At 61.9% G+C, this 27,792-nt stretch overlaps 3 protein-coding genes across 6 annotated transcripts; 2 read left to right on the top strand and 1 right to left on the bottom strand.

Moving 5' to 3' along the window:
* The first annotated feature begins 368 nt into the window (after positions 1 to 368).
* BCAN (brevican) lies at positions 369 to 16,333 on the top strand. 3 transcript variants are annotated; one of them, XM_088068606.1, is made up of 15 exons: positions 369 to 499; positions 5,287 to 5,382; positions 5,503 to 5,895; positions 6,036 to 6,210; positions 6,299 to 6,426; positions 7,665 to 7,958; positions 9,104 to 9,367; positions 10,024 to 10,143; positions 10,315 to 10,719; positions 12,752 to 12,859; positions 13,042 to 13,200; positions 14,777 to 14,859; positions 15,189 to 15,333; positions 15,511 to 15,693; positions 15,769 to 16,333. In XM_088068606.1, exons 2-15 carry the CDS (start codon positions 5,295 to 5,297, stop codon positions 15,792 to 15,794), a joined length of 2,571 nt encoding a protein of 856 aa, XP_087924732.1. In that variant the 5' UTR covers positions 369 to 499; positions 5,287 to 5,294; the 3' UTR covers positions 15,795 to 16,333. The 3 variants fall into 3 exon arrangements, with proteins under 3 accessions (XP_087924732.1, XP_087924733.1, XP_087924730.1); XM_088068607.1 differs by lacking the exon at positions 9,104 to 9,367; XM_088068604.1 differs by having other exon boundaries at positions 10,024 to 10,719.
* A 905-nt stretch (positions 16,334 to 17,238) lies between these two features.
* HAPLN2 (hyaluronan and proteoglycan link protein 2) lies at positions 17,239 to 19,572 on the bottom strand. The gene is made up of 6 exons (XM_005532371.3): positions 19,257 to 19,572; positions 18,958 to 19,071; positions 18,282 to 18,632; positions 17,966 to 18,082; positions 17,681 to 17,866; positions 17,239 to 17,555 (listed from the first exon to the last, which is right to left on the bottom strand). The coding sequence occupies exons 2-6, from the start codon at positions 19,043 to 19,045 to the stop codon at positions 17,272 to 17,274; spliced, it is 1,026 nt and encodes a 341-aa protein (XP_005532428.1). The 5' UTR covers positions 19,046 to 19,071; positions 19,257 to 19,572; the 3' UTR covers positions 17,239 to 17,271.
* Positions 19,573 to 21,497: 1,925 nt separating this feature from the next.
* Positions 21,498 to 26,616, top strand: RHBG (Rh family B glycoprotein). 2 transcript variants are annotated; one of them, XM_005532285.2, is made up of 10 exons: positions 21,498 to 21,776; positions 22,717 to 22,903; positions 23,310 to 23,460; positions 23,595 to 23,748; positions 24,045 to 24,211; positions 24,435 to 24,572; positions 24,719 to 24,852; positions 25,034 to 25,155; positions 25,598 to 25,671; positions 26,135 to 26,616. In XM_005532285.2, the coding sequence occupies exons 1-10, from the start codon at positions 21,596 to 21,598 to the stop codon at positions 26,198 to 26,200; spliced, it is 1,374 nt and encodes a 457-aa protein (XP_005532342.1). In that variant the 5' UTR covers positions 21,498 to 21,595; the 3' UTR covers positions 26,201 to 26,616. The 2 variants fall into 2 exon arrangements, with proteins under 2 accessions (XP_005532342.1, XP_087924776.1); XM_088068650.1 differs by lacking the exons at positions 25,598 to 25,671; positions 26,135 to 26,616 and having other exon boundaries at positions 24,045 to 24,275; positions 25,034 to 25,154.
* The last annotated feature ends 1,176 nt before the right edge of the window (positions 26,617 to 27,792 follow it).

Raw genomic sequence — 27,792 nt, 5'->3', positions numbered from 1 at the left:
ATTGCCACGGGGGGGGCTGCGGCGGGGACACCCCCCGCTCTCTGGCAGGGTCCGAGAGACTTCTGCTGCATTGGGTTAACACCGTGCCCGGGCTCAGCATCCTCCTCTCGTGCGGGGTTTGCCAGCTGCCAGGAGGGAGGGACGGGGAGGGACGAGGAGCCTGCCAACACGGTAATATCTTTTTCTTTTTTTTTTCCTTCTTAATTAGGGGAAGGAATAAATATAAAAGGAGGAGGGAAAGGGGAAGGGAGAAGAAGGAAAAAAAAAAAAAAAAAGAAGAGTGGAGGACACGGACACACACACAGAAGCCTCTTTTCTCGGTGCCTGCACTTATGCCTGGTGCAGCTCCTTCCCAGCCGTCCTGCCAAGCTGCCCCGGAGGAGCCGCAGCTCAGCCCCACGCCGGGAGCCCGGGCCAGGGGCGGCCCCGCCGGCTCCGCCGTTCCCCCCGCAGAACCGAGGGGTCCCCGCCGCGGGGCTGCGGCCACGCACGGAGCCAGGTGGGGTGCGGGGAGCGCGTGGGGCCGGCGGTGCCCCGGGAGCTGCGGTGTCCCCCCGGCGCTGCCGTACTGCGCTTTTCCTTTCAATATCGCGTTTCACCCCCGCACGGGGAGAAAGTGAGACGAGACCTGAGCCGGTTTGGGGATGCCGAGAGCTTTCCTGGCGCTTTTCCCCGCGGGATGCAGGCGCTCGGGGCATCCTCCTGCCCCGCAGCGGGGGATGCTCGGGGCTGCGGGAGCCCACGGTGCAGCTTTCGGGGAGGTTTGTCCTTGTCACCGACCCTCCCGAGCGCGGCACCGCGCTGCAAGTTCTTTCTAAAAGGGGCGGCTTGTAGCGGCTCCGCAGCGTCGGGGGCAGAGGGGGGGCTGGGGGGGCTCTGGCGAACTTGGAAGGAGAAAGGACTTTGGTGCTGCCCGGCTGCTGCAGCCTGGAGCCCAGCCCGTCCCGCAGCCCCTCCGGCAGCGAGGCTCCAAGGTGTGGGGGAGAAAGGGCATTTTCCGGGCTGTTTCAGCAGCTGCTCCCACGGGATCCTTGTTCTGGGAGCGGGGCCGGGGATCCAGGATGGGTTTGGTGTGTTCAGTCAGTGGAGAGTCCTCTCCGTCTGTCCTGCAGAGCTTTTGGCCGGGTCAATGTCCCAAGGAGGCTGAGATCAGGGTAGCAGTGGAAAGGGAAACTGAGGCACGGAGCTGGCCAGTGATCTGTCTCCCCACGCTCCTGCCCGGTCGTGTAGCTGCTCCGCGTGGGGGTGGGCTGGGCTCAGGGGCAAAGCTGCCCGGTCCCGGGGGGCTGGGGCCGAGCCCAAGGTTTGGGATGGCTCTAGGGCACCGCCGGCTCTCCCTGTCCTCCCCCAGCTCTCTCGGCTCTGTCCCCACCCTCTGCTGGTGTCCCGGTGGGGGCGGCAGGAGGGGCCGAGGGAAATTTTTTCAGGGTTTTCATGGCTTTTTCCAAGCGATCAGCCCCAGTGTGAACCCCAGATCCACCGTGGGGTGTCCCGGGGAAAGGGAATTTTACTGCAGTCCCCTTCCCCTCCCGCAGCCGGAGCATTTCATCCCCGGGATGAAGGGGCTGCCCTTGAGCATCCCTGCCAGGGACCGCTGCTCCTGTCACGGCGACTTCTCCTATCTCAGCCCAACCCAGAACCTGTTGCTCTTCCTTTTGGCTGCCCGGGAGGTGGGAGAAACCTCCCTCTGCCCCAGCCTGGAGCCTTTTTCCAGCTTCTGGGCTCAGGCGTGGCAGGGAGAGGATGAGCAGGATGTTTCAGCGCTGCTTTTCAGGGAACGGCTTTAGACTGGGGGAACTGGGAGATCGGGTGATTTTGTGCCCTGAGGGGGGAGAGGCGAATTTGCTGGTGAGCAGCAGCGGGGCTGGGTCTCACTTGAGCTGCGGTGCTGAAATCGGGGACTCCCATCCTCCGCCCCACACTTCTGTTCCATCTCGTGCCTCAGTTTCCCCAGCGGAGCCGGGGAAGGCGGAGACGGGTGTGCAAACCTTCCACGTGCTCGTGTGACACACTTACCCAGGGGTACACGTGCTCGTGTGTCCCTGGCGGCTCCTGCCGGCTCTGCTCACCCCTCGCTCCTCTGCGCGGGACCAAATCTCCCCAGGGACCCTCCCTGTGCTCTCCCTGCAACAAGGAACCCCTTTCTCCCTGTTGGGGGGAGGGGGCGAGGGGTTCTGGCAGCCGGAGGGACCCCCCCTTCTCCCCACCTGCTTCCGGCCTTTTAAGCTGTGCCAGCAGCCGCTGCCAAGAGGCTGCGGGGCGCTCCCCGCGCCCCCCTGAGCGGAGCTGGCGTGTGCCCGGCACGGCCCCGCTCCGGGGACCCCCCGATGGCCCCGCGGGGACGGGTCCTGGGCAGCTCCGGGGGGACGGACACTCCCGAGCCGGGGCTGTGGGTCTGTCCCCCGCAGCGGCGTGGCCGGAGCCCTTTGCTGGTGGCGATGGGGCTGGAGCGGGGCCAGGCCGTGCCGGCGGCTGCTGACTCATTCTGCAGCTGAGCATCCCTGGAAAGCCACCGCTCCCCCCTCCTCCAGCTCGCTGCGGGCTGCCAGGGCACCTTGGGAGCCTGGATGAGCAACCATCAGGGGACGAGGGGCCGCGGAGCAGAAAATCCCTCTCCGGAGATGAAAAGGGACACCCTCCGGGCATCCACTCGCAGCATGTCCCGCCTTGAGCCTTGCACCAGGTGATGCAGCCCCAGATCCTGCAGGTCCTGTGCTCAGCTCTGAAAGCAGGGCCGAGCCCAGGGGAGAAAGGAAGATCAGTGCTGTCCCAAAATAGACTTCAGCTCCATTTTCCACCTGGTTTCCCACAGAAATGGAGGTTAGCTGGCCCTGCCACGTGCGTGTGTGCCTGTGTGTCTGTGTGATCCCGGCAGCTTCTGAGCTCAGAGCTCTCTGGGACAATTGAGCCTCACAAGCTGCTACCATTATAACCATTCAACCTTTTTTGGCTGCCCTTCCCTAGTCCTGATCCCAGCTTTTCCTTCATAACTTGTGGGTTGAAAGATTTTCCATTTGTGGAAAACAGGAAAAATACTCATTGTAAAAATCCAACCCCAAACCCCAAACTTGACGTCTGAGAGTCTCTTGCCAGCATGGGACTCCAGGAGCTCGGGCCATCACCCATGGGCAGAGTGAAACTGGCTTTAACCCTTTCCATATCCCTTTTCCAGTGCCAGCACACAGGTCCAGTCAGGGGTGGGCACAGGAGGGAAGCAGACACTCCAGCTTGACCAATTCCTGTGGAGTTTTTATCACTTGGATTTCCTCCCCGGGGCTTCAGGGCCGCTGTTCGCGCCACCGTGGCGCCTTTGGGGACGGGAAGAAAAGGTGCCCGTGACAAAAGCCTTCCTCGCTTGGCTGCCCAGGGGGTGGCACCAGCCTCTGCACTGGAGCCTGGCCATGGCTGCCATGCAGGAAGGTTTTGTCCCTTGGTCCAGAACCATGGGGCTGCATTCAAAATATCCGTCCGGAGCGCAGAAAGGCCCTGGCTTGGCGCTGGCATCACTGGCCAGGCCCTGGGCAATCGAGCTTTGGCTGCTCCTGCTGAGCTCCCACTGGACAGGGGACGTTTATGGTCTGCATGGGATGCTCCATGTCCACACTGTGGTGCCAGGGGCTTTAAACCCACTGAGTTTTGTGTTAGGGGCTGTCCATGCTTAGTGCCTTGTGCTGCGGGCTGTGCAGCCACGGTGTGTGGTGCCAGGGAATGCACACGGTGTGCCCTGCCAGGGCTGGGTGTCCGTGGTTCCAGGGTGAGTGTCCGTGGTTCCAGGGGCTGTACATCCACACTGTGCCTTGCCAGGGCTGAGTGTCCGTGGTTCAGGGGCTGTGCATCCACACTGTGCCCTGCCAGGGCTGAATGTTCTTGGCATGGAGTGCCAGGCTTGTATGAACGTGGCTCCAGGGGCTCTACAGCCATGGTAATTGGTGCTGGGGGTGCATGCACAGCGTTTGCTGCCCAGAGCTGTGTTCACACCCTCTCCCCAGGGCAGGGGTCCCCTGGGCACACTCTGGCTTGAAGAGGGATGCAGGTGAGCAGGACAGAGTCCTGTCAGGCTGTCCCTGGCAGCCAGTGACTGCAGACGGAGCTGCCTAAGCTGCTCCTGTGGCTGCTGAAATCAATACAGCGCAAAGAGCTCATAAATTACAAAGCTGCTCTGAGGTGCTCTGTTCCCAGGCAATGGCACAATGCACCCCTGACATGGGAAGCTGAGGAGCCTCCAGCCCCCCAAGGAGCCTCTGCAGATGGGTGAGGGGGTATTGGAGCAGTGCATCCACCAGGGACATTTCCTCACATTCCCAGCATCAGCGTCCTCTCTGGACAGCTGCAAGAGCAGCAAGACTGCAAGGGCAGCTGGAACCCCCTCTGAGGTGCCCATCACCCCAGTGCTGCTCCCTGGAGAGGGCTGGGGGCTGGTGCTGGTCCCTGGGCTCTCCTTGCAGCCCACCGGTGAGAGCTCTTTGTGCCAGGCAGCCTGAGAGAGGCCTGGGACATAATGGCAGCTTTGGTCAGCCTCGCTTTTCCCAGCCCGTGCGCGGGAAGCCTCCGGCGTGAGCTGAATGGCAAAGAAGCCGTCCTGCTCCTTCCCTCCCCCTCTGCCCCGTGCTTTGTGTGCTCCGGGCTGTCCCCCCGGCTGCTCGCTGACCTCAGCTCCCTCCACCAGCCACCCCTGGCAGGGCACACGTGCGCAAGCACTCGCACACGCGTGTGCACACCTGCACGTGGGCAGCGGCATGAGCACACGCGTGTGTCCCGCTTGCTTCCTCGCCTCCCTCGCCACCTCCTTCCTGACCAAACCCTTGCCGAGGTTTCCTGACCAAACCCTTGCCGAGGTTTCTCAAGGTGGCACCATGGGGACACGGCCCCGGCGCTGGCATCGCCTCCCTGCCCACGGCAGCCAGCACTCGGGCTGAGCCCGTCTGTGCTCTCCGGGCCAGGCTGGACTCTGCTGTCCCCAGGGGACCTGGCTCCTGGGGAAGGTCAGAGGGCTTGGATGGCACCCAGTGGCTCCCAGCCAATGGTCCTGGTTGCTCATGTTGTCTTCTCCCTCTTGTGAACCAGGGCACATTGATTTCCCTTCCCTCTCCCCTCCGCTGTGCCCAGCTCACCCTGCGGCCGTGCCTGGGCTCCCCTCTGTGCCCCAATGCAGCACACATCGTCCCATCCCCCCCACACATGGGCTGGGGGCTCTCCCCAGCCGCTCCCCCTCATGCAGGGATGGGAGATTTTTGGTGCTTTGATGGATTCTAAGAGCAGCTGGTGGTTTTTATTCCCCCCTTGCAGGGCAGAGCATGGCCCCAGCCCTCCCGCTGCTGCTGCTGCTCTGGGTCTTTGTCCCCACAGTGGTCCCCGAGGGGTTTGGCCCCGGAGACGGCACAGGTAACTCGGCATCATCAGCCACATTTCTGTAACTCCCTGCCCCGTTGGTGCCCTGTACTGGGGGTCTCGGGGGGGCCCTCACCCCAGTCCTGCTCACGGCTCCTCTCTTCTCCCACCCAGAGGACCTCAAGGCTCTGCAGGTCTCCATCCCACGCCACCCAGCCCTGGACGCTGTGCTGGCAGGCGACATCACCATCCCCTGCCTCATCACCTACCTTGGCCCCCAGCCCACCGCTGGCATGGGCGGCCGCCGGGCAGTGCTGGGAACCCCCCGGGTCAAGTGGACCTTCATCTCTGAGGGCAGGGAGGTGGAGATCCTGGTAGCTCGGGGGGACAGGGTGAAGGTGAGCGAGGACTATCGGCTGCGCGCCTCCCTGCCCATCTTTCACCAGCGCTACACCAACGCCTCGCTGCTGCTCACCGAGCTGCGCCCCAACGACTCGGGGATCTACCGCTGTGACGTGCAGCACGGCATCGAGGACGGCCACGACATCCTCGATGTCAAAGTCAAAGGTACTTCAAAGTGGGGAGCGGTGGGATTCGGGGCACGCCGGGGCCCTCTCCCACTCAGCAAACGCTCCCCTGGGTGCATCTGCACCCACGTGGGTGGGGGCCGCTGTGAAGCCCCTTCCCATGGCCGTGTCTGCCCCCAGGGGTGGTGTTTCATTACCGGGAGGGCTCCATGCGCTACGCCTACACCTTTCCCGAGGCGCAGGAAGCTTGTGCCCGGATCGGCGCCAGCATCGCCACCCCCGAGCAGCTCTACGCCGCCTACCTGGGGGGCTACGAGCAGTGCGACGCCGGCTGGATCGCCGACCAGACCGTCAGGTGGGCACTGCAGCTGCCCAGCCATTGTGGCCTCAGCCAGTCATTCCCCCGCCAGTCACCAGCCCTCCCCTGTGCTTTCCTGCCTCAGGTACCCCATCCAGACGCCCCGTGAGGCCTGTTACGGGGACATGAACGGCTACCCGGGGGTGAGGAACTACGGAGTGGTGGACCCGGAGGACATGTACGATGTGTACTGCTACGCTGAGGACCTCCCAGGTGCCTGTGGTGCCACCAGCCACCTCTTGCCCTCCTCTGCTTTTGCTCCCACACTAACTTGCCCCTGTAACCTGTTGTAAACCTAAGTGAAAAAGCTGCCCCTGAGCTGCAGATGCTGTCTCTCGGGTGCAGGGACTTGCTGTGCCACTTCCTAAAGCATTCCTGGTTGAGTTTGGTGGGGTGTGGGGCTCTCTGTCTTGCAGCAGGTGGTTCTCAGGCTGGGGTGTGCCCACAGTGACCTGCCCCAGACCAGCAGCATGCTGTGTTAGGTGGTTTGGGGTTTGGTTGTGCACGTGCCGTGCTTTGCACAAGATGAAGGGCTGCAGCTCCTGCCTGGCAATGTGTGCCTGGGGGTGGCAGGTCCCTCCTTTGGGTCCCAGTGGGGCTCCCCACTGGTGGTGGCACTGGTGGGGTTGGTTGAGTGGTGCCAGGCAGGGGGCAGGGACAAGGGACAAGTCCCTTGTGTGTAGGGGACGAGGCACTGGGACAAGGCTGCAGCGTGAGGGTCGATCCGCACCTTGGGGCAGTGGTCCCCAGCCCTCCTCAGCGTGAAGCCTCACCACAGCATTTGCTGGTCTTGCAGGTCTCCTTTAGAAATGTCCCACACACGGATTGCTCAGTGCAGGGTGTGGATCTGCTCCTCTGCAGTCCCCTTCATGGGTGCTTCAAAGCGTCAGGTCTGTTTGCAAGGACAGGAATCAATCCCACGCTGTGTGGGAGCCCCAGCTGGGCCTGGGCGGTGGCTTTCTGTGCACGTGCAGGGCAGCAGGGAAGCAGGCAGGGATGCAGGCAGGAAGGCAGGGATGCAGGCAGGGAAGCAGGCAGGGAAGCAGGCAGGAAGGCAGGAAGGCAGGGATGCAGGCAGGAAGGCAGGGATGCAGGCAGGGAAGCAGGCAGGGATGCAGGCAGGAAGGCAGGGATGCAGGCAGGGATGCAGGCAGGGATGCAGGCAGGAAGGCAGGAAGGCAGGGATGCAGGCAGGAAGGCAGGAAGGCAGGGATGCAGGCAGGAAGGCAGGGATGCAGGCAGGGAAGCAGGCAGGGAAGCAGGCAGGGAAGCAGGCAGGAAGGCAGGGAAGCACTCGGGACCTCCTCCAGCCCCTGGTGTGCCTCCACACACTGGAGTCTCCATCTCCACGCCGGCTCCTGGGGTCATGCAGAGAGTGGATGAGTGAGCGGCTCCCGCAGCCCATGCCCCACTCCCCAGCTCTGACACCCATCTCCTTCCTCTCTTGGCAGGGGAGATCTTTCTGGAGACGGCCCCAGACAGGTTCACGCTGGAGGAGGCGGCGCAGCGCTGCCGGGCGCTGGGTGCGGAGCTGGCGAGCCCGGGGCAGCTGTACGCAGCCTGGAACGCGGGGCTGGACGCCTGCAGCCCCGGCTGGCTGGCTGACGGCAGCGTCCGCTACCCCATCGTCACCCCCCGGGAGCGCTGCGGCGGGGCTCTGCCGGGCGTCAAAACCATCTTCGTGTTCCGCAACCAGACGGGATTCCCCGACGCCCAGAGCAGATACGATGCGTACTGCTTCCGAGGTAAAGAGGGACAGCCCTGGCCCGCTCCTGCTCCCGAGCAGGGAGCGGTGGGAGGCCTCGGGAAGGCTCCGGGCGGGGGTGCGTGTCCCCAGCTGGGTGCTGGTGTTGGGGTGCTGGTGTTGGGGTCCCTGTGCCGGTCTGTGCCGGTGCCGCGCTCTCAGGGCAGGGAGGGGATGTTTGGTACCGTCTGAGCCGTGCTAGGATAGGGATGCCTTGCATGCCGATAGACCTGATAGGGGAGGCATAACCTGCATGGTCCTGACACCGCATGCTGACACCTCTCGATAGAGCAGGGATGCTCTGCATGGTCCCAGCAGTGCATGCTGACACACCGTGGCACAGTAGGGAGCTCCTGCATGTCCTCAGTACCTCGTGCCACGCTTTGGGACAGAACAGGGATGTCCATGTGGCACCGTCAGTCTGCGTGAGCTCCGTGGGCACAGCTCCAGGAGGGTTCATCCCCCAGGGCTGCTGGCCTGGGGAGCACTCCTGAGTCTGTGGGGCTGTGGGACACAGCCTGCCAGGCTGGTTTGGGGTGATCCCTGCAGGAATGAGACCTGTGGGCAGCGGCAAGGCACTGCCTGTGAGCAATGAGGCAGGACAGAGGCTGGCAGGGATAACGGGCACAGAAGGAAGAAGAGCTCCACTCCTCCTGCCTGATCCCACATCTCCATGTATCCACTCAGGGCCGTGGGGGCTCACAGTATGGGGATGCTCTGCATCTCTGTGCCTCAGTTTCACCATCTCTCAGCAGGGAAAGCCATGGGTTAGGCAGGATGGACCCACCCCATGATTCCACAAACCCTGTAACCCACTAACTCCCCATGCATGTGTGCCCTCCCCGGGGTAGGGATGGGGGTGTAGAGAAGGATCCCCACAGGGAGGGGAATGTAGGGTTCAGGATCTGGCCCCACCATGTGCTGCCAAGCTCCTGCTGGAGCTGTTGGCTCTGCCAGCTCTGCCAGCACCTCGGAGGGCCTGATCCTCCCCCACGCTGACCCTGTCTAGAAGGGGAAGGGGAGGCCGAGGAGAGCTGGGTCCCTACTGGGGTGCCAAGGCTCCAGGCCTGTTCTGGGGTGAAGTCATCTCTGACTGCTGCAGAGCCAGGACAGGGCAGTAATATCCCACTTTCTTTCTGCCCACAGAAGGGACAAACTCTTTCCCTGAGGCTGCAGGAAAATACCAAGCCCAAGAGCCTGAGGAGAATCTCCTCCAGGAGATTGTCACAGTGGCAGAAAAGCTGGAGGAGCTGCAGCTGCCCAGAGCGCAAGTGGAGATTGAGTCGCGAGGGGCTATTTACGCCGTCCCTTTCTTTGAGGACACTGATCTGAGAAAGCCGAGCCAGTCCCCCGAAGACGCACTGGGGCCAGGGGCCCGGCACCCCCCACTAGCTACCTCCGTGTCCTCAGGTCACCCCACCTCTGCCCCCCCTTCCCCCACAGCCCTGGCCACCCCCGAGGCAGGTGTCCCACTTAGCTGGGGAGCCCGTCCCCTGCGGAGCAGAATGGGGGGACAGGGACAGTGGGGACTGTCCCACACTGGTAGGTGGAGCAGGGCTGGGACACAGAGAGCAGCCACAGAACGGAGGTGCCAGGGTCACAAGGAGAGGTCAGTGGCACCTGAGGGTGCCTGGGTCACCCCAGCTGTCCCTGTCTGTCCCGTGGAGGCAGCAGCCATGGCCGGGGCTCCAGCATCTTGGTGTAGGGCTGTGCGGTGGCACGGGGACATCCGCGTGTCCCTCGGCTGGAGTCCGGCGTGCAGGGTCTGTACTGGACCAGGCTTTAGCAGCACAAGGAACTGGAGAAGGGAGCTGGCAGCTGGAGGGACGAGGTGCAGCGGTGAGGGGCTGAGCACGGCCCCCACCACAGGAGAGCTGGGGCTGGGCTTGGCCGTGGCCAGGCCAGAGCTCAGTCAGCCGTGCCGGCTCAGAGGGGACAGTGTCACACGGGCTCGGGGCCACTTCCATCTCCCCGCACAACTTTGTGCGAGCAGGATCGGCAGTGCTGGCAGGCGATGCGGCTCCCGGCGCCGGCCTCTCACTGCCTTTCTGCCTTGCCCTTTGCAGAGGAGGAACAGGGAGCAGCGCCGGGCAGGGGCCCTGGCAGCACATCGGCGGAGAGCCCGAGCGGAGGGCGAGACCCCGGCCAGCCCATGGAGCCAGAGGGACCCACCGGTGCCCCAGCAGGTGACACGGAGCCTCCTGAGGGCTTTCCTCGGCCGCCCAGCCCCGTGCCCCCCACGCAACGCCCAGCCCGTCCGCGGGACGCCTTGGGGCGGCCGGCCCACCCTGCCAGCCCTGGGGAACCTGGGCACCGTCCGACATCGCCAACCGGTGCCGCTTCTGCCTCATCGACAGAGAGCCGAGAACCTGGCGGGGGTCGCCGCCGCGGGCACAAGTCCGGGGGGGCGAGCCCCTCGCTTTCCGCCGCTGAAGACGCCGAGCTCTCCGGAGATGTGGTGGAAAGCCCTGGCGCGTCCCCGCTGCCTCCTGCGCCCTCGCAGACGCAGGAGGAGGGAGAGGAGCAGTCGGGAGCAGTGTGGCTCCCCTCGGCCGTGCGCCCGGGGGACGGGAGCACTGTCCCCGCAGTGACACCGTGGCACGCGGAGCTGCCCGGCAGCAGCAGCGCACCGGCCCCGGGAGGAGAGGAGGCAGCGCCGCCACCGCCGGGCTCCGAGGAAGAGGAGGAGGAGGAGGAAGAGCAACCTGCTCCCTCCGTTGCAACCGTGGAGGGTTTCCTTGAGGCCGTTCCTGGAGAAGCAGGTGGGACCCGCAGGGATGGCCTGGCCTCTCCCCGTACTGACACCTCTGGGGTGGTCCTGGCGGGGACCCCATTGGGGGACCCAGCCCCCAGCACGGCCGTGCCCCTGCCCGCCCTGCCCACCGAGCGGGCCAGCGTCGGGGCGGGCTCCTGCTCTGCCAGGGGTCCCTGCCGTGCCACCCTTGCCCTCGGGGCAGCCCTCCTGGCTGCCCTCTGGCACTAGAGATAGCCAACACCTTTCCTTCACGCTGTGCTTCCCTCTGTCTGTCTGTCTGTCCACGTCTCCTCTCTCTCTCTCTCTCCTCCTCAGCTGGGTAAGGGAAGGTTTACAGGTCTGGAGAAGCACATATTTGTCAAACAAATTGGTCTGATCTCTGCATGCACTTAAATCTCTTCTACTTCTGTGAAGTGTTTTAATGACTGTTTCCATGAAAAAGCCCAATAAGCAAAAGGCTGCCCCAGTCCCTGCTCTGACTAACCGTGGTACTAATAAAGGGAATTAAAAGCTTTGTAGAACAAGCATCTCGGCGAGCTCTTCCCTTCGTCCTTGCGCCTGCTGCCCATGCGCCCCTCCCACTGACGAACTAATCCCCTGATCCCGGCCCTGCGAGTCCCTGGGAATGGGCTGGATGGGACACCTGGGAGGTCTGGCAGGGGTATGGCTGCTTTGCACCCTCCGTGTGGCCCCCCTGGGTCCGACCCTGCACTGCCCCGGGGGGAGGGATGAGGGCTGGACGCTGCATGGCATGAGCAGGGGGAGACATGGGGGACACTGATGGGTCATGGGGTGCAGAGCCCCACCAAGACCACGGTGCTTTGTGCAGCTCTCAGTGGCCAAGCAGCCTAAAATTACTGCAGTCCCCTGTGGACCGCATCCCCCACCCCCCTGAGCCCCAGTCCCCCCACATGGGGGCTGGGATGGGTGAGCAGTGGGAACATGACCTGCTGTGGGTGACCAGCCCCACTTTGGCCCCTCCTCCCCGCTCTCCCGGGATGATCCCAGCTCTGATGCCCGTCCTGCAGCCACCGCCTCTGCCCCATCCCGCTCCCGCAGCAGAGGGACCATGCGGGGTCCCTGCCCCCCTGCTCTGGCAGTGCCCTGCCCAGTCCCATGGCACCAAGGAGGCTCTGTGGAGGGTGGCCAGACCCCGTGGGACGGCTGCCTTTGCCTTGGCAAGGAGAGATGCTCGGGAAGAGCCAGCCATGTGACATTAGGGCCCTCAATTGCTCATCCTGTTCCATGCCTCGCTCTGCTGGGGATGAGCTGTACATCCCGAGCCAGCCGCCGGCACCTCGTGGGGAGGTGACGCTCCCTGGGGGTGGGTGAGGGTGGCAGCATCACCGTTGTCACGTCTCCACCGAGCTGAGGACCATAAAACAGGGCATCATTAGGCTGGAGTGGGTCAAGGACTTTGAGTCTCCACTCGGCTGGCGCTGGCAGCATCCCTTCATCACGCTCTTGAGCTGGGCTGGGAGCACACCATGTGCTCTGGCTGCATTAATGACCGTAACGGGTTCGTGGGGAAGGTGCTGGCTGAGTTATCAGCCTTGGCCAGGCTGGAGGTGACAGCAGAGGGACAGGCGTGCGGTCACCTTGCTGCCAGGCCGAGGACACGCGGCCGAGACGTGCCGAAAGGTTTATCATCTGCATGCTCCTCTCCCAAAACACAATTGCTGCATCACTCCAGGAGCTGGCCCTGGGCAGAGGGAGTGGGCCAGGGGCTGGTGTGGCAATGAGCCCAGTGATGGGGAGAGCAGAGCACCCAGCTCTCATCTCTGTGCTCTGGGGGGAGGCCAAAACGCCAGGTCTGGCCAGCTCTGGGCTGGGGCTGCTGAGCTGTTCACACCCAGTGCTGGGAGGGCAGAGCAGGATGGCTTCAGGCACACTGAGGTGCACCCGAGACCTTCACCTGCCCCAGAGCTGGTGGCCTCAGGAGCCAGCTCAGAGACCTGGCTGCTGTGGGACACTGCAGGGTGAGGCTCTGGCACTGCTGGGCACTGAGGAGGTCCCCGAGCTCTGCGTGTGCCTTGCAGGTGGCTGTGTCCCCAACCCCTGCCTGAACGGAGGGACCTGCGTGGAGGACGGCGCCCACCTCACCTGCTTGTGCCTGCCTGGCTACGGAGGCAGCAGCTGTGAAAGACGTGAGTCCCCTGGCTCCCACCATGGCCACGCTGGATCGTCCCCACCCAGCTCCTGCTGCTGTCTCGGCTGCTGAACCAGTGGCCCAGGGGACAGAAATGAGGGGAAATCAGGAGTTTGGGGTGAGTTGGGCTCCACCACCCTGACCCTCTCCTCTCCCCCCTTGCTCCCTGACATGGCTCAGCACTGTGGAGGTGCAGCCCCGGCTGGGACAGCTTCCAGGGCGCCTGCTACAAGCACTTCTCCACTCGGAGGAGCTGGGAGGATGCAGAGACCCAGTGCAGGCACTATGGGGGGCACCTGGCCACCATCCTGACCCCCGAAGAGCAGGACTTCATCAACGGTACGTGACCACGCTGCATCCCTCCACCTCTGCCCAGGAACCCTCAGTGCTGGGCTGCAAATTTTAAACGAGTAGCAAAGAGCCAAGGCAGAGCCCAGCCCTGCAGGGCCGGCGGATGGGGAACAGACACATGGACACGAGGACAGACGTGCGAGAAGATGGATGGGTGCACAGAGAGACACGAGAGCAGACAGGTGCAGTCGTGGGCTGCTCACAACAAGAAAGACATTGAGGGGTTCAAGCGTGTCCAGAGAAGGGAACAGTGCTGGAGAAAGGGGCTGGAGCACCAGGAGCACCTGAGAGAGCTGGGGAGGGGCTCAGCCTGAAGAAAGGGATGCTCATTGGGACCATCTCACTCATGGGGAGGTTTAGGTTGGATATTGGGAAATTCCTTCATGGAGGCAGTGGCCAGGCACTGGCACAGGCTGCCCAGGGGAGTCCCCATTGCTAAAGGGATTTTAGAGACTTGTGGATGTGGCACCTGGGGACAGTGGTGCCCTTGGCTGTGGGGGAATGGTTGGACTTGATGATCTCGCAGGCCTTTTCCAACAAAATTCCCTGATCCAGTGATGGGTGGACAGACCAGCAGAGGGTTGGATGTGTGCAAGTAAATTTGAAGGCAAAGCCACAACCTGCCTGAAATCAGCTTTGGAGGGATGGGGGGAAGACAGAGGGAGGCAGAGCAGCGAACAAGAGCCGTGGGAATGGGACAGAGAGCAAAGAGACCTGAAGGGACATGAGAGTGAAGGAGGAAGGGGCAGGGAGGGACTGCACAGGAAGCTGCAGAGACACAGAGGGACAGGCAGGGCCTGACAGGGACTGGCTGGACCAGAAAAGGGACTGGTAGAGCCGGGTGGGGACTGATGCAGACAGGCAGGGACTTGCAGGGACAGGTGGGGACAGGCGGGGACCAGGTGGGGACAGGTGGGGACCAGGTGGGACAGGTAGGGACAGATGGGGACCAGGTGGGACAGGCGGGGACAGGTGGGGACAGGTGGGGACCAGGTGGGACAGGTAGGGACAGGTGGGGACAGGCGAGAACCTGCAGGGACAGGCGGGGACAGGCGGGGACAGGTGGGGACAGGTGGGGACAGGTGGGGACAGGTGGGGACAGGCGAGGACAGGCGGGGACAGGTGGGGACAGGTGGGGACAGGTGGGGACAGGTGGGGACAGGCGAGGACAGGGGGGGCCAGGGGGGGACAGGTGGGGACAGGTGGGGACCAGGTGGGACAGGCGGGGACAGGCGGGGACAGGTGGGGACAGGTGGGGACAGGTTGGGGCAGGGGGGGGCCAGGTGGGGCCGGCGGGGACAGGCGGGTCCCGGGGCTCTGCCGCCCTCTCCCGGCCGGCCCTGTCCCGCCTCCCGGGGCTGAGGGGTAAAGGAGTCCTCCGATGTCCCTTTTGGGGGTCCCCTTCTCCCCAGTCTTCCCAGCACCTTCCCCGTGCAGGGCTAGAGACACCCCCACCTCCCAGTCACCCCCAGATCCCCAATCCCCCTGAACTCAGCCTGTAGCCCTCTCCTGACTGGTGGCACTTGGATGTGTCCCTGTCTCCAACACACCCCGTGTCCCCCAGACCAGTACAGGGAATACCAGTGGATCGGCCTGAACGACCGGACCATCGAGGGGGATTTCCAGTGGTCTGACGGGAGCCCCTTGGTAAGCGGGGCTGCCAGCCCTTGTGTACCCTCGTGGGGGGAGACCACCCTGCCCTGCCCCTCGTTATCCTTCTCCAGCCCCGGGGCTGGGCTTTAAAGCTCCCAAACAAGAGCCACTTGCCTCACCGGGGCTGAGCATCCTCGGGAGAGCCAGACCCTGGGATTTGGGGTCCCGAGGCCATGCTGAGGGGCACGGAGGTGGGACCCCATTCCTGACGGGGATGTCCCAGCCAGGAGGCTGCAGATGGGTGCGTGCTGGTGCAGGGCCACCCCCGCACCTAAGGGGTGCGCTGGGATGCCCCGTGCACCCCGTCCCGCCTGTCCCCCCAGCTCTACGAGAACTGGCACCCCGGGCAGCCCGACAGCTACTTCCTCTCCGGGGAGAACTGCGTGGTCATCGTGTGGCACGATGGGGGCCAGTGGAGCGACGTGCCCTGCAACTACCACCTGTCCTACACCTGCAAAATGGGGCTGGGTAAGCCGTGCCTCCCCCCCACCAAGGCCGGGGGGCTGGGGCTGCACCCCCCACCACCTCCAGAGCAGGGAAACGAGTCCTGTGCGCGGGACCCTCAGCCTGTTTGGGCTTTAGGGGGATTGCTCCGGGCTGGGGGGGCCCTCCAGGGCTGACTGCAATGAGCTGCCCCCCCCGCAGTGCAGTGCGGGCCCCCCCCCGCCCTCAGCAATGCCCGTGCCTTTGGCAAACCAAAGCAGCGCTACGAGGTGGGCTCCATCACACGGTACCAGTGCCGGCACGGCTTCGCCCCGCGCCGCTCGCCCATCATCCGCTGCCGCCAGGACGGCACGTGGGAGCCACCCCAGCTGGCCTGTCGCCCTGGTGAGTGACATCCTGACCCCCCAGAGCCTGCCCGTGGCGCTTTCCTTTCAGCTGGGACTTCTTGTGTCCCCCCAGGCCTGGCTCAGCCCCCCAACAACTGAGTGAGTCCCTGGGGCAGCAGCCACCGCCTCCCCAAGCCCTGGAGCCGCTGTGGATGGGGACGGCACTGAGACCCCGGCGCAGACCCCGACGTGGAGTGAAACCTCACTGTCAGGTGTCTGCCCCCTTGTTTGTTTTATATCTGTACAAAGAAATCCTAATAATTAAAGACCCCCTTGAAAGGAACCGACGGTGACCCAAAATGCAGCACAACAGGAGTTTTGTTCCCGGAGTCACAACAGAATTGAAATCCAGGGGGGACATCATGGGCAGGGGATGGCAGTGATGTGCCAGCATCACTCCAGCCATTTCCTCCCACCTCTACCCCAAGGGTCCTCATCCTGTGACTCCCTGGTGGGGATTGACATGGGGACAGCCAAGCTCTGCTGCAGCTCAGCACCCATCCTGAGCTGTGGAGGGGCTTCTGCACTTCCCTGGAAAGGCAGAAGCTGCTGTGGCAGGCTTGGAGTGGGTGCATGGTGCCAACCCCCCTCTCTGTGCTTCTGTGGGTATTAAAACCATTAAAACCAGTAAACAGGTAGCACAGAGTGGTGACCTGGTTATTTGGGGGGGTCTGGCACAGGGGTAGGACTGGCAGGGCTGTACAGCCCCTGAGCAAGGAGCGTGGCAGCAGTGGAGAGCCTAGGCACAGAAACAGGGGCACACAACCCAAAGTGCCCCCACATCCCAGCAGTGCTGGGTACTGGTCAGGGCTCAGGAGGGGACACTGCTCCCAGCAAATATATGGGAATGGGAGAGCATCACCAGTGTCAGGGTATCTCCCCATGCTGTTATTCCCCCTGCACTGTGCCAGATCCACAGCTTTTTATAGTTCTCCTGGCTGTGATGAACAGCAACACCCATAAAACCCTGAAGTGAAGTGACCAGAACACAGATAACCCTTGGACATGGCACTGGGGATGGAAAGTCCCTGTCAAATTCCCCTCATGGAGAGGCCAGACAGCCCCAGGGGAAGGAGCCAGGCAAGCGTGTGCCTTTGCCACACAGTTTTGCTGTTGCTTTATTAATTGAAAAGGCAACACGCCATTAGTCACACTCGTTAATGCCCAGCCCGAGTCCTCTGCACTTGCAGCAGCCAGAGTCATCAGCCATAGTCCTCACGGCTGTGGGGAGTGAGGGTGGGGCGAGGGATTCACCAGGGTTGGGGAATGGGCAGCCTGTGCCGTCTGCTGGGGGCCTGGATTAGACCCCCCTTCCTGGTCCAGCAGTGGGTCTGGCTTCTCCAGTACATTCCAAACACCCCACAAGCCTCACAGCAGGCTGGGACACGGGCACTCCATCGGGGGACGCACCAAGAACCCACATCCAGCTCCACCACTTAACCAGAGGCTGCCCAAACCACCCGAAATCGCTGGGAGACCACCCCTCCTACCCCGCCTCAAGCCTCTGCCCAGCTGATGAGGACTGGTGTCCCACTGCTGTCCCCCTCTGCTCAGCCCCCCTCTCCTCCCAGTGTCCTTACTTCCCTACGAAGCAATAGGCGCCGTAGGTCCTCATCTCCTTGCTGGGGAAGCCGAAGCTGCGGACGCCAGGGTCGGGGAGCCCCCCGCAGCGCTCGCGGGGGGTGGTGATGGGGTACCGGACGCTGCCGTCCGCCAGCCACCCCCCGTCACAGCGATCCAGCTGTGAAAACTTCCAGGCCGAGTAGAGCTGTCCCACTTTGGCAATGGCAGCCCCGTGGTTGCGACACGCCTGCCCGGCCTCCTTGAAGTTCAGGTGGCCCCGGATGAAGTAGACCTGGCCTGGGGATGGAAGGGGGACACGGCGGGTGAGCACCTTCCTGCAAACAACCCCAGCCCCGCTGCAAATCCAGGTGGGCAGCAGGGCTTGGTGACGCTGTGAGGAGGACAGGGGACTGCAGCGCTACCTTGGAGAGCAGAGGTGAAGCAGAAAGCATCGAATCGGTCCTTCTGCTTGTCCCTGATGCCATAGGTCCGGACACCGGGCAGGAGGAGGCGGCCACCACACGGCTCCCGCGAGTTGATGATGGGGTAGTGGACGGTCCCGTCAAGGATCCAGCCAGCGTTGCACCAGTCCAGACCCTCTGTCCAGGCTGTGGGGAGAGAGGTGGCTCAGCACCAGCACCTCCCTCCTCCCCACAGCTGGATGAGGTGGTTTAGGGCTGAAAAGGAGCTTTTTTTGAATGCTTCACCTTTGTACAGCTGCTGGTAGGTGGCGAGGCGCGAGTCCTGCTGCTCGCAGGCTCTCTTGGCTTCGTGGTAGTTGAATTTGTAGCGCCCATTGCTGGGCTGGTAAGGGAAGACGACGCCTAGAGGGACAAGGACAGGTTGAGGGCAACGCTCTTCCCAGGCAGGCTTTGACTTAACATCCCTGGGGATTCAGTACTGAATTTAAGGCTGGGGAACTGGGCGACGCAATGCGGGACATGGGTGGAGACAGAGAGCCACACACCTCCATTCCAGGGTCCCCCTCCTGCCACACCCCCCAGAGATGTAGGCCAGCCTCACCCTCAAGGTGCAGCATGAGCGAGATGCTCTCATCCTCCAGCCCGTTGACAAGCTGGCAGCGGTACCGCCCCTCGTCCTCCAGGGCCACATCGGTGATGGTGAGCGAGGCGTCGTAGCGGTGGCTGTGCCGCAGGCGCACCCGCGGGCTCAGCGGCCCGTAGTTCTTGTGGTACAGCCCATTGGTGATGATGATGATGTTCTCCCGGTAGTTGGCCGGCTCCACCTTGCTCCACTTGACGCGGTAGTTGTGGGGCAGGGCGCGCAGGACGCAGGGCAGGGTGGCCGTGGCACCACGCCTCGTGTGCACCGTGGGGTGGAGGGGCTCCAGCAGGTACTGCAGGCGTGGTGGGGCTGCAGCCCCCAGGCAGCCTCAGCACTGACCAGCCACCGTTCCTCTGACACCTCCCTGAGCACCCCTCAATCCTCTCCGGCATCTAATGGTTTCTCTCACCCATCCTGGCTCCTCTTCATCTCTCCTGCACCTTCAGGAGGCACAGCTCAGCGCCTGCCCCGGCTGGACCCGCCCAGCTTCACCTTCCCTCTCCAGCACCGACTCCAAACAGCAGTGCCCAGTCCTCCCTGTAGGCCCTGCTCCCTACACAGGCTCCACACCCTGTCCCCCAGGCCCTGATCCTCACCCAGGCTCCCTGTCCTCCTGCCAGGCCCTGCTCCCTACCTGGGGTCCCCGTCGGCCGCTGGAAGATGCTGGACGCTGGGGGTGCTGCCAGGAGCCAGAGGCAGCCGAGCAGGAGCAGCCTGTGCATCCTTAGAGCCGGGGGCAGGATGGTGCCTGGGGGGATCGCAGGGGTCAGGGACACGCAGTGGGACACAGCCCAGCTTTGGTGGGGCCTGGAGGATGTGGCCCTGCCCTGCGGGGGCTCTCTGACATTTACTGTGCAGAGGGGACATTGCTTGCAGGACACCGACCCCACAGACTGTGCCAACCCTCCTTCCTGGCACCCCCCGGTCTCTTACCGTCCCCAGACGTGTCCTTCGGGGAGCCGCAATGCCCATCCCAGCCCGCGTGCTGCCCCAGCTCCTGCTGCTTCCCGTCTCCGTCATGAACACCCCATGGTGGGGCCGAGGGTGCTGGGAAGGCCGGACCTACGCCACGAGGCTCCTGGGAAGAGGTGACACGGGGACACGGGGACACGGGAGGTGGCGAGCAGGTGCTCCCAGCCACCCCGTCACCGTCCTGGGGCGGGCAGTGTCCTGGCAGCCCTGTGGCCCCGCGGGCCCTTGATGCCCACTCCCATGGTGCCGGCCGTGCCTTTGCTCCCTGCCCTGTCACCGTCTCTTCTCGCTTTCTTCTCTTTTTTTTCCCTCTCCAACACCTCCCCGAGGAGCACACAGGGAGGAGGAAGCACAATTTCCCATTGTGAGTGTCTTTCTCTTTATTGTTCTGCTCGGCAAAACACAGTGTGCCCAGCTAACAAACATCCCTTTATCTGCAGGCCACAGCTTTGGGAATCCAGGGAAAAGGACAGTTCTGCATTGGGCTCCAGCAGCCTCTTGGGCTGGAAAAGCCCCCCCTCAGCATCAGCCCCCTGTGCTGGGATGGTGCTCTCTGATCCCACAGGCAGCAGGGCAATGGTTAACTTTATCCCCCTCTCCCTGTCCCTGATGAAGGGATGATGTTCCCATCCCTTGAGGCTCTAGAGGGTTGTACAAGGGATGGAGTCGCAGTGGAGTTATCCTGCCCTCCGAAAAGGCATCGGAGAGGCTTCCCCATCATCACCTCGGGCCAGGACGCTGCCGGGAGCAAAACACAGGCACACAATGGGGCTGTGTTCTGAGCTCCAGCAACTTCTCCCTCCCCCAGGGTCCATCTCCAGGGCTGGAGGAAGCTCTTCTCAAAGGAAGCAGAGGACAAGCAGCGCCTGTCCCCAGCATCACCCCGGCCTCACCATGGCACACACAGCACAGCAAACAGCTGCCCCCGCCAGAAAAGGCATCAAGGTGCATGTTAAGTCCCCAGGCCCTTGTCCCCCACCTGCTCCCCACTGCTTCCAGCCTCTTTTCAAGGAGGGGCATCATTTTTGATGCTAGCAGGATGAACTGGAAGCCTTCTCCCAGCTCAGAATGGTCAGAGCTTTGGTTCACTGTAAAGAGGAAAAGGTGCCTGTAGCTTTGCTCTCCCAGGGCTGAGGGAGGCTGAACTGGAGCAGCAGCACTGCAAGCTCCTCCCTTGCAGCTCCCCACAGTTATCAGCTGGGTCCATGGCTCTTCAGAGAGTCTGTCATCTCCCTCCCTCACACCTCCTGTGCCCACAGATCCACAGATCCTGTTCTCCCCCAGCAGCAGCTCTGGGCTTCTGGCCTGGAGGATGCTGATTCCCAGCTGTGGTACCACAAATGAGCTGAGCATTTCTCACATTTTTTCCCAAGTGAAGGCACCAGCTACAGTCCCCAGCACTCACAAAACCACAGCCCGAAGCAGAACACTTGCAGGGGCTCCCACAAGTGACTCATCCCCCTTCCCCATCCTGTTGGGATCAGGCCATGACCCCAGCCCACCACTGAGTTCAGAGTTGGGCCCAGAGCTGTGGAAAGGAGTCACCCAAGTCATTTCCCAAACACACACTGTGTTACTTCTCTGCTCCTTGTCTCTTTTTCTCCCTTTTTGGGATCTGCACCCACTCTTGGTGCAATACAAACACCTCTGCAGAAGCAGAGACAGCGAAAGAAAAGCCAAGGAACTCCTCGTGCTCAGCTCCCCCAGCTCCTGGCATGGGCTCTATCAGGAGCCTCTGACTCTGCTCCTTGCCCTTGTTTTTCAAGGCTCAGATTCTCCTTCTCCCCTCACGGGCCCACAGGAAACCTCGTCCTCAAAGCCCCCTGAGCACTCGTTTTAGCTTCTGACCAGGGAATCTGAGCCTAGCTTTGTGGGACTTTGCTGAGCCAGCACCTCCACAGCGGGTGCATCACCCTCCGCCTCCTCTGCCTGACCGGTCCCCAAAAACACCGTGCTCCTACAACGCAGGGGCTGAAACCCCACCCACAGCTCCTGCCCCAGCCCAAATCCTCCCCCTGCCCCTCCTGCACCCAGCAGAGAGGGACACTGACCCCACACACTTCCCAGCACAGTGGCCGGAGCCACCTGATACGGCACAGCCAGGTATGGAGGCGTGCCAGGGCATCCAGTGCCGAGTTTCCGTGTTGGCAGCGCTGTCCCGCTCCCGGCACTCCCTTCGAGGTGCAGGAGACGAGGGCAGGACCTGGCAGCCACACTGGCAGGAGGAGTTTGCAGTCCCAGCGTGGCTCTCCTCATGCACCCCGTTTACAGGGGTTCACCTGCCCTGGCTGTCCCCCAACATGCCTGAGCACACAGCTGCCTCGAGGCTCCGGCTCTCCGGGCTGTGCTTCCTCCTCCAAATCCTCAACATCCTCCTCTTCGCCGTGTTTGTCCGGTACAGCCCCGAGAGCAGCCCCGGCCTGTGCCCCCCGCAGCTGAACTGCAGCCAGAGAAACCAGGACTCGGCTTTCCAGCAGCACCGTGAGTACCCCCACGGCCGTGGGTGCACGAGAGCTGTTCTGCTGAGGGGATGGCACGGGGTGCCACCGTGCTCAGTTCAGGCTGCAGACCTGTCACAGGCTCCAGACTGAAACAGAGAGGGAACTTCCAGCTGCAGGGTTGGGGGACTGGTGCATCCCAGAGGGGGTAAAGCAGATGTGCTGCAAGGATTTCTGAGATACTTGGACAGAGCCAGCTCCAAGAGAGGGACATTTGGGTCTAGGGCATGTGTTATAGCAGTGGAGCTCCAGGAGGAGCACTGAGAGCAGTGAAAAGCTAGGGATCATCGTCCCATGCCTGGTAGGGAGCACAGCAACTTCTCCTGGCACTTTAGGGTCTGCAAAGCTCTCCAGTGACAGGCTGGGTTCTGCAGTGCCGGGGGATTTACACCAAGCCCCCTCCACAGAGGATTTGTGTCCCTGGGTGCTACCAGAGGGTCCCAAGGGAGGCTGGGGGTCTGCCCTGCCAGGAGCATCCTACTGCATGCTGGGCATCACTGCAGAACTGCCAGGGTAAGGGGCTGCCCCTCGCTTTTCTGAGCCAGAGACAAGGCAGTCAGTGGGAGAGGAGCTTCAGAGTGCCCTGGCAGAGAGAGGGGAGCGATGGAGCCGCTGGGCAGGGAGCTGGCAGCTGGCAGGTTCTCCCAGTTTCACCTGCCCACATAACCCCACCCAGGCAGTGACTCATGGAGAAGGCTGGGCCACAGCTGTCAGCTGTGGGTGCAAAGGACATTTAGCCCAAGCAAGAATCAAGCCCCTCATCCTCCAGTTTGCCACCAAATGGTACCAAACTAACCCAAATTATTTTCTCATCCTTCCTCTCTCCTCATCCCATGAATTGGGACGTGATGCTTTCAGGGGCAGCAGCAAGGTCCCACGGGTGCTGGCATCTCAGACCCACCCTTGTGCTTGTCCTCCACCAGGTTTCCAGGATGTCCACATCCAAGTGCTCCTCAGCTTTGGGCTCCTGGTGGCATTCCTCAGCCGCTATGGGCCAGGCAGTGCAGCCATCAGCATTCTCATCATAGCCTTCACCATCCAGTGGGCTCTTCTGATCCAGGGATTTTTTTACTTCTTCCTCAATGGTAAAATTTACGTGGGAGCTCCGAGGTAAGGCAGGAGGGAGCTGCTGCTGCCCAGACAGCTCATCCCAGCCCAGCCCTGGCACACTGGCTCCCTCCTCTGTAAAATCACGGCTCTGCTTTGGAGGAGGGTTTTGAAGACAAGTGGGACCAGGCCTCTGGGTTGGTTGAGTACCGCCCTAGCAAGGGCTGTGTAAGTACTGCCAAGGCTGCAGCCAGGCATTTCGGGGGGCACTCTGGCCACCACCTGCCTCAAGCCCAGCCATCCCTTTGTCACCAGCATCACAAGGCTCTGCCTGTTCAGCTTGCAGGAGCAGTGGGATGCAGGGCCTGTGCTGCAGGCTCCTCTCCTGATCCCACCCAGCTCTCCCCAACCCCTGTGCTCATCCCTGGCAGTGCCAGGTCCAGTCCCACACCTTTCCTCTCCTTCCCAGCATGGTCAGTGCTGACTTCTGCACCGCAGCTGTTCTGATCTCCACTGGAGCTGTTCTAGGCAGGGTAAACCCTGTCCAGATGCTGCTGCTGGCCCTGCTGGAAGTCACCCTGTGCACTCTCAATGAATACATCCTGCTCAGTCTCATGGGGGTGAGTCACCGACTGGGGAGCCACCAGAAAGGGAGTGGCCCTGGCTTTAGGCTCCTCATGTCAAGTTCTGCCTTGTCTGGAGAGACAAATCCCTCATCCCCACTTCCTGCACGGTGCTTTTCCGTACTCACCAGGTAAGCGACAGTGGACGCTCCTTGACCGTCCACACCTTTGGTGCTTATTTCGGCTTGGTGGTTTCACGGGTCTTGTACCAGCCCTGCAGGGACAAGAGGAAGAGGGAAGAGCGGCAGGACATGGGGCAGCAGACGGATGTCTTTGCTGTGGTTGGTATGGAGCTCGAATCCTACAACACTTGAGTCACAGAGCTGGTGCTGGAAGGATTGTAACCAATACGAGGACAGGGAGGCTGTGGCTTTGACCAGGACAATCCTGCAAACCACCAAGGAGGTCCTCCACCTCCCCAGGGACCTGCTGTGTGGCTGCACCACCCTCTCCTAGAAAAAGCTTTTCCTTTTTCACAGCCAAAAGCTGTGGCCACTTGCATCTCTTGGCACTTGCAAGAAGTTTCTGTCCCACAAAGGGTCAACTCCAGCACCAAGAGCTGCCTGTTCTATTCCCTGCAGGAACCATCTACCTGTGGATCTTCTGGCCCAGCTTCACCTCTGCCACCACTGCCCATGATAATGCTGAGAACTGGGCAGTGCTCAACTCCTACTTGTCACTGGTGGCAAGTACCATTGCCACCTTCATCCTCTCTCCTGTCCTCTACGAGGAGAGCACCCCACGGATGGTAGGTCCTCTCCTGGGACAAACCCAAGCTTCATGCCCTGCCCACATCCTGTCCCACAGGAATGGTAAGCCCAAACACACCCAGGGCAGAAGGGGAGGCCTGTTAGGCTTTCTTAGGTTCATTAGGAACCAATTAAATCCCTGAGGAAGACAACCCCTCTTCCCAGTCCCATGCTGATGCTCTCCTTGGAGCCAGTTTCCCTGACCATGTCCTGTTCCATCAGGTTCAGATCCAGGATGCCACGCTGGCTGGCATGGCTGTGATGGGTATGGCTGGGGAGATGCTGGTCACCCCCTTCGGGGCCCTCATCGCAGGGTTTCTGGTTGGTCTGATCTCCCCACTTGGCTTCAGATTCTTCACGGTGAGTCCCCTGGGGACAGCCAAGGACGCTGATCCCAGGTCAGGGGATCATCTGCTCCCGAACCTGCAAGCACGGGGCTGCAGCACAGCCTCCCTGGGCAACTGACCCCCATCGCCCATCCCAGCTCTTCCTTGTGCTCTCCCCAGCCTGTTCTACACTCCAGGTTGAAAATCCAGGACACATGGGGGGTTCACAACATCCACGGGCTGCCTGGGATACTGGGGGCCTTGCTGGGGACCCTGCTGACGCTGCTGGCCACCGCAGACACTTATGGTGACAGGTGAGAGGAGCCAGAATCAGGGATGCCAGTGACTCCATGCACCAAGCTGGGGCCACCACAACCCCTGAGGTCGGGACTGCTCCACTCACCCTGTTACAGCACCCCTTTAGAAGACATTACCTAGAGCCATGAACCCAAACAACGCCTAAAAGCCCAAAAACCTGTCCTCTCTGGCTTGCAGGCTGGAGCTTGTATTCCCACTGGTGGCCCAGGGCAGCCGGACAGTCACTGACCAAGCGTTCATCCAGCTCGGTGCCCTGCCCCTCACCCTGCTGCTTGCAGCGCTCGGGGGCTGCCTCACAGGTGAGTTCTGCTCCAGTGCAATGGGCTGGAGGGTGCGAGGGGCAGGGGGATTGACGGGTTTGGGAGAAAGGGCAGGAGCAGCCCCAGAGCAAAGCATCCCCATCAGGCAGGCCGGGCAGAGCCCAGTGGTGCTTAGCACTGTGCAAACCCAGCGGAGGTCGGGGCTATCCACCGGGTTTTACTCCTCTCGGGCTGGGCTCCCTCGAGTCCGTGCTCCTCCCGGTCCCGGCTCCCTGCCCGGGTCTGGGCTCCCCCGGTGCCGGCTCCCCGTTTCCCCCGGTCTGTACCCCCCCGGTCCCTGCTCCCCCCGGTCCCCGTTTCCCCCGCTCCCCGTTTCCCCCGGTCCCCGCTGCCCGCCCGCCGCTGCCGCTAGATGTCAGGGGAAGCCCGGGCAGCGGCCGCCCCGCTCTCAGACGCCCTCGCCCGGCTTCGGCGTCCTCAGGTGCCGTCCTGAAAATCAAGGTGCTGAGGTGTTCCCCGGACGCGCAGTACATGGAAAACACCGTCTTATGGGAGGTAAAGCTGGGGAATTGTTGGTAAAAAGGGGTTTATGGGTCTCAGGCAGCAGCAGAGGTTGGATATTTCCCCCCAGCTGTTGGTACCCTCCCTCCTCTTGCAGCAGCGTTTAGGGCAGGAGAGCTGCAGTAAATGCCCCTGGTCATGGACCAGAATCCCTGACTCATTTTAGGTTGGAAAAGCCCTCTAAAAGCACCAGGTCCAACCATTCAACTACTGCCAAGGCCACCACTAAACCATGTCCCCAAGGGCCACATCCACCAGTCTGTTGAATCCCTCCAGGGATGGTGACTTTAGCACTCCCCTGGGCAGCCTGTGCCAGAGCTGGACAACTCTTCCAGTGAAAGAATTTCCCCCAATATTCCATCTAAACCTTCCTAGTGCAACTCGAGGCCATTTTCTCCTGCCCCCACCCTGCCTGGAGTAGCACCCATTTCTGCCCCTGCCCATGTCTCTGCTGCAGGTGGCTGAGGAAGGATGTGAGCACAGGGCAAGCAGGAAGGAGCTGGGCATCAGCACCTTGGTGTAATGACCCCGAATCCCCAGTGAGTTCCCGCACCACCAGTGGTCTGTCATTGCCAGTGCCAGCTGGCTTCTGGCAGCCTGAACTTCCCAGCAGCCTGCTCTGGAGACGGTCATGCTTGTTCCCATGCGGGAGCCAGCTCCTGGTCCCAAACGTTTTGGGAATAGCTGGGTGTCCACAGGCCTTTGCAGGGTGAAGAGGTGCTGCAGTATCCCAGTGCTTGTTGTGGTAGCAACTTTTGCTCCCAGGGTCACCTCGGGGTGTCCAGGCTTGGCTCAGCCACTTCCCCTCTCTGCTCCTTGCTTAATTTCCCCATCAGCTGCTCTCTGAAGGAAGGCAATGAGGGGAGGAGGGATGACTGCTGGGAAATGGGCACAGGAGGCTGAACAGAAAGCAGCAGACTTTGTACAGACACTTTTGTACACGACAATTAAAATATATGTATTTTTTTGTAGCTTCAGGATTTGCCTCTGAATTTCATGGCACCTACCCAGCTCTGCTGGCTGTTTCCTTTGGGTGTCATCCAGTGAGGAAGGCAAAGCCCCTCAGTTTCCCCTGCACCCCAAACACTGATGCCCATTTGTTGGGTTTCGTGGGTTGCCCCATCCGCCTGAGGATGGTGCAGTCGCTGGAGCGTGGGACAGCCCGAGCAGGCAGCACCCAGGGGCAGGAGCAGGGTGACACCGGGGTCCCCAGCACCATTGGCATTGCAGCCCCAAGATCCCCAGAAACAGGGCCCCACTGCTCCCCACAAAGAGGCTGTCACCCCGCCTGGGAGCAGATGGGAACACCCTGGGAATGTGGTGTTCACCTCGAATGAACCCACAGAGGGTCCTGCAGCAACTGGAGCAGGGGCACAGCCCCAGAGGACTCCTAGAGGGGCCATGGAAGATGTGATGGGGGTCCCCGGTGGGGGGGACACCTTGGGGTCCCATTTCCCATGAGTCTGGGGTGGCTGCCAGACTCCAGCACCCACCATGTGGGGTTCCTGCAGGCACAGGTGTGCCACCACCCCTGAGGAGGGGACCACAGCCCTACCCCACACAGAGGGGACAGGGGTGCAGGGCCAGCACAGCAAAGTTTGGGGCAAATGCTTTGCCTCCCAACTAAAGTAGCCACAGGTGGGACCCTCTTGTTCTGATATCTGCTGCTGTTGAAGGACACAGGTTTCCTTTAATTGACTGAACAAAAAAATGCAAATAGTTAATGAAAAACACCTGTTTGCAGGTGATCATAAAACGTCACTTTAAAACACAGCATTAAGTCAAAACTTCTTGCTTTTGTATAAGTCAAACTGTCTAACTTAACTTTTCCCACTTTCATTGTCCATCACAGAAAACTGGTGAAATCAGCACATTAAATGCTTTGGTGTCACTGAAATTCCGTGACAAAACACAGGGAAGTGGGTCACCTGTCTCTGCAGGCACTGGGGGAGGCTTCTGCAGGGACTGCAGCCCCACTCCCCACTCAGGCAGCAGGGGAGGACACATCCCTGTACCCATGTCCGTGTAACATGCTAGAGGGAGAGGAGGGATGCAAGAGGGAGAGGAAAGATGCAAGAGGAAGAGGAAGGATGCAAGAGGGAGAGGAAGGATGCA

The sequence above is a fragment of the Pseudopodoces humilis genome, chromosome 31 (assembly GCF_049639895.1).
Source record: "Pseudopodoces humilis isolate 2021_Gansu_Grassland_sample_001 chromosome 31, ASM4963989v1, whole genome shotgun sequence".
Taxonomy (NCBI): domain Eukaryota; kingdom Metazoa; phylum Chordata; class Aves; order Passeriformes; family Paridae; genus Pseudopodoces; species Pseudopodoces humilis.
Note: the sequence above shows the minus strand (reverse complement) of the source record. Positions and strands in the feature narration are given on the sequence as shown.

What these genes read in the sequence shown, in the direction of transcription:
- BCAN (XM_088068604.1), top strand. Translation starts at nt 5,295, where the DNA reads ATGGCCCCAGCCCTCCCGCTGCTGCTGCTGCTCTGGGTCTTTGTCCCC. An exon ending in CTACGCTGAGGACCTCCCAG is followed by an intron (nt 6,427 to 7,664) that starts GTGCCTGTGGTG and finishes CTCTCTTGGCAG; the next exon opens with GGGAGATCTTTCTGGAGACG. An exon ending in CCAGCTGGCCTGTCGCCCTG is followed by an intron (nt 15,694 to 15,768) that starts GTGAGTGACATC and finishes GTGTCCCCCCAG; the next exon opens with GCCTGGCTCAGCCCCCCAAC.
- HAPLN2 (XM_005532371.3), bottom strand. Translation starts at nt 19,045, where the DNA reads ATGCACAGGCTGCTCCTGCTCGGCTGCCTCTGGCTCCTGGCAGCACCC. An exon ending in CTACCAGCAGCTGTACAAAG is followed by an intron (nt 17,867 to 17,965) that starts GTGAAGCATTCA and finishes CTCTCCCCACAG; the next exon opens with CCTGGACAGAGGGTCTGGAC. An exon ending in CTTCACCTCTGCTCTCCAAG is followed by an intron (nt 17,556 to 17,680) that starts GTAGCGCTGCAG and finishes TTCCATCCCCAG; the next exon opens with GCCAGGTCTACTTCATCCGG.
- RHBG (XM_005532285.2), top strand. Translation starts at nt 21,596, where the DNA reads ATGCCTGAGCACACAGCTGCCTCGAGGCTCCGGCTCTCCGGGCTGTGC. An exon ending in ATTTACGTGGGAGCTCCGAG is followed by an intron (nt 22,904 to 23,309) that starts GTAAGGCAGGAG and finishes TCTCCTTCCCAG; the next exon opens with CATGGTCAGTGCTGACTTCT. An exon ending in TTGGCTTCAGATTCTTCACG is followed by an intron (nt 24,573 to 24,718) that starts GTGAGTCCCCTG and finishes TGCTCTCCCCAG; the next exon opens with CCTGTTCTACACTCCAGGTT.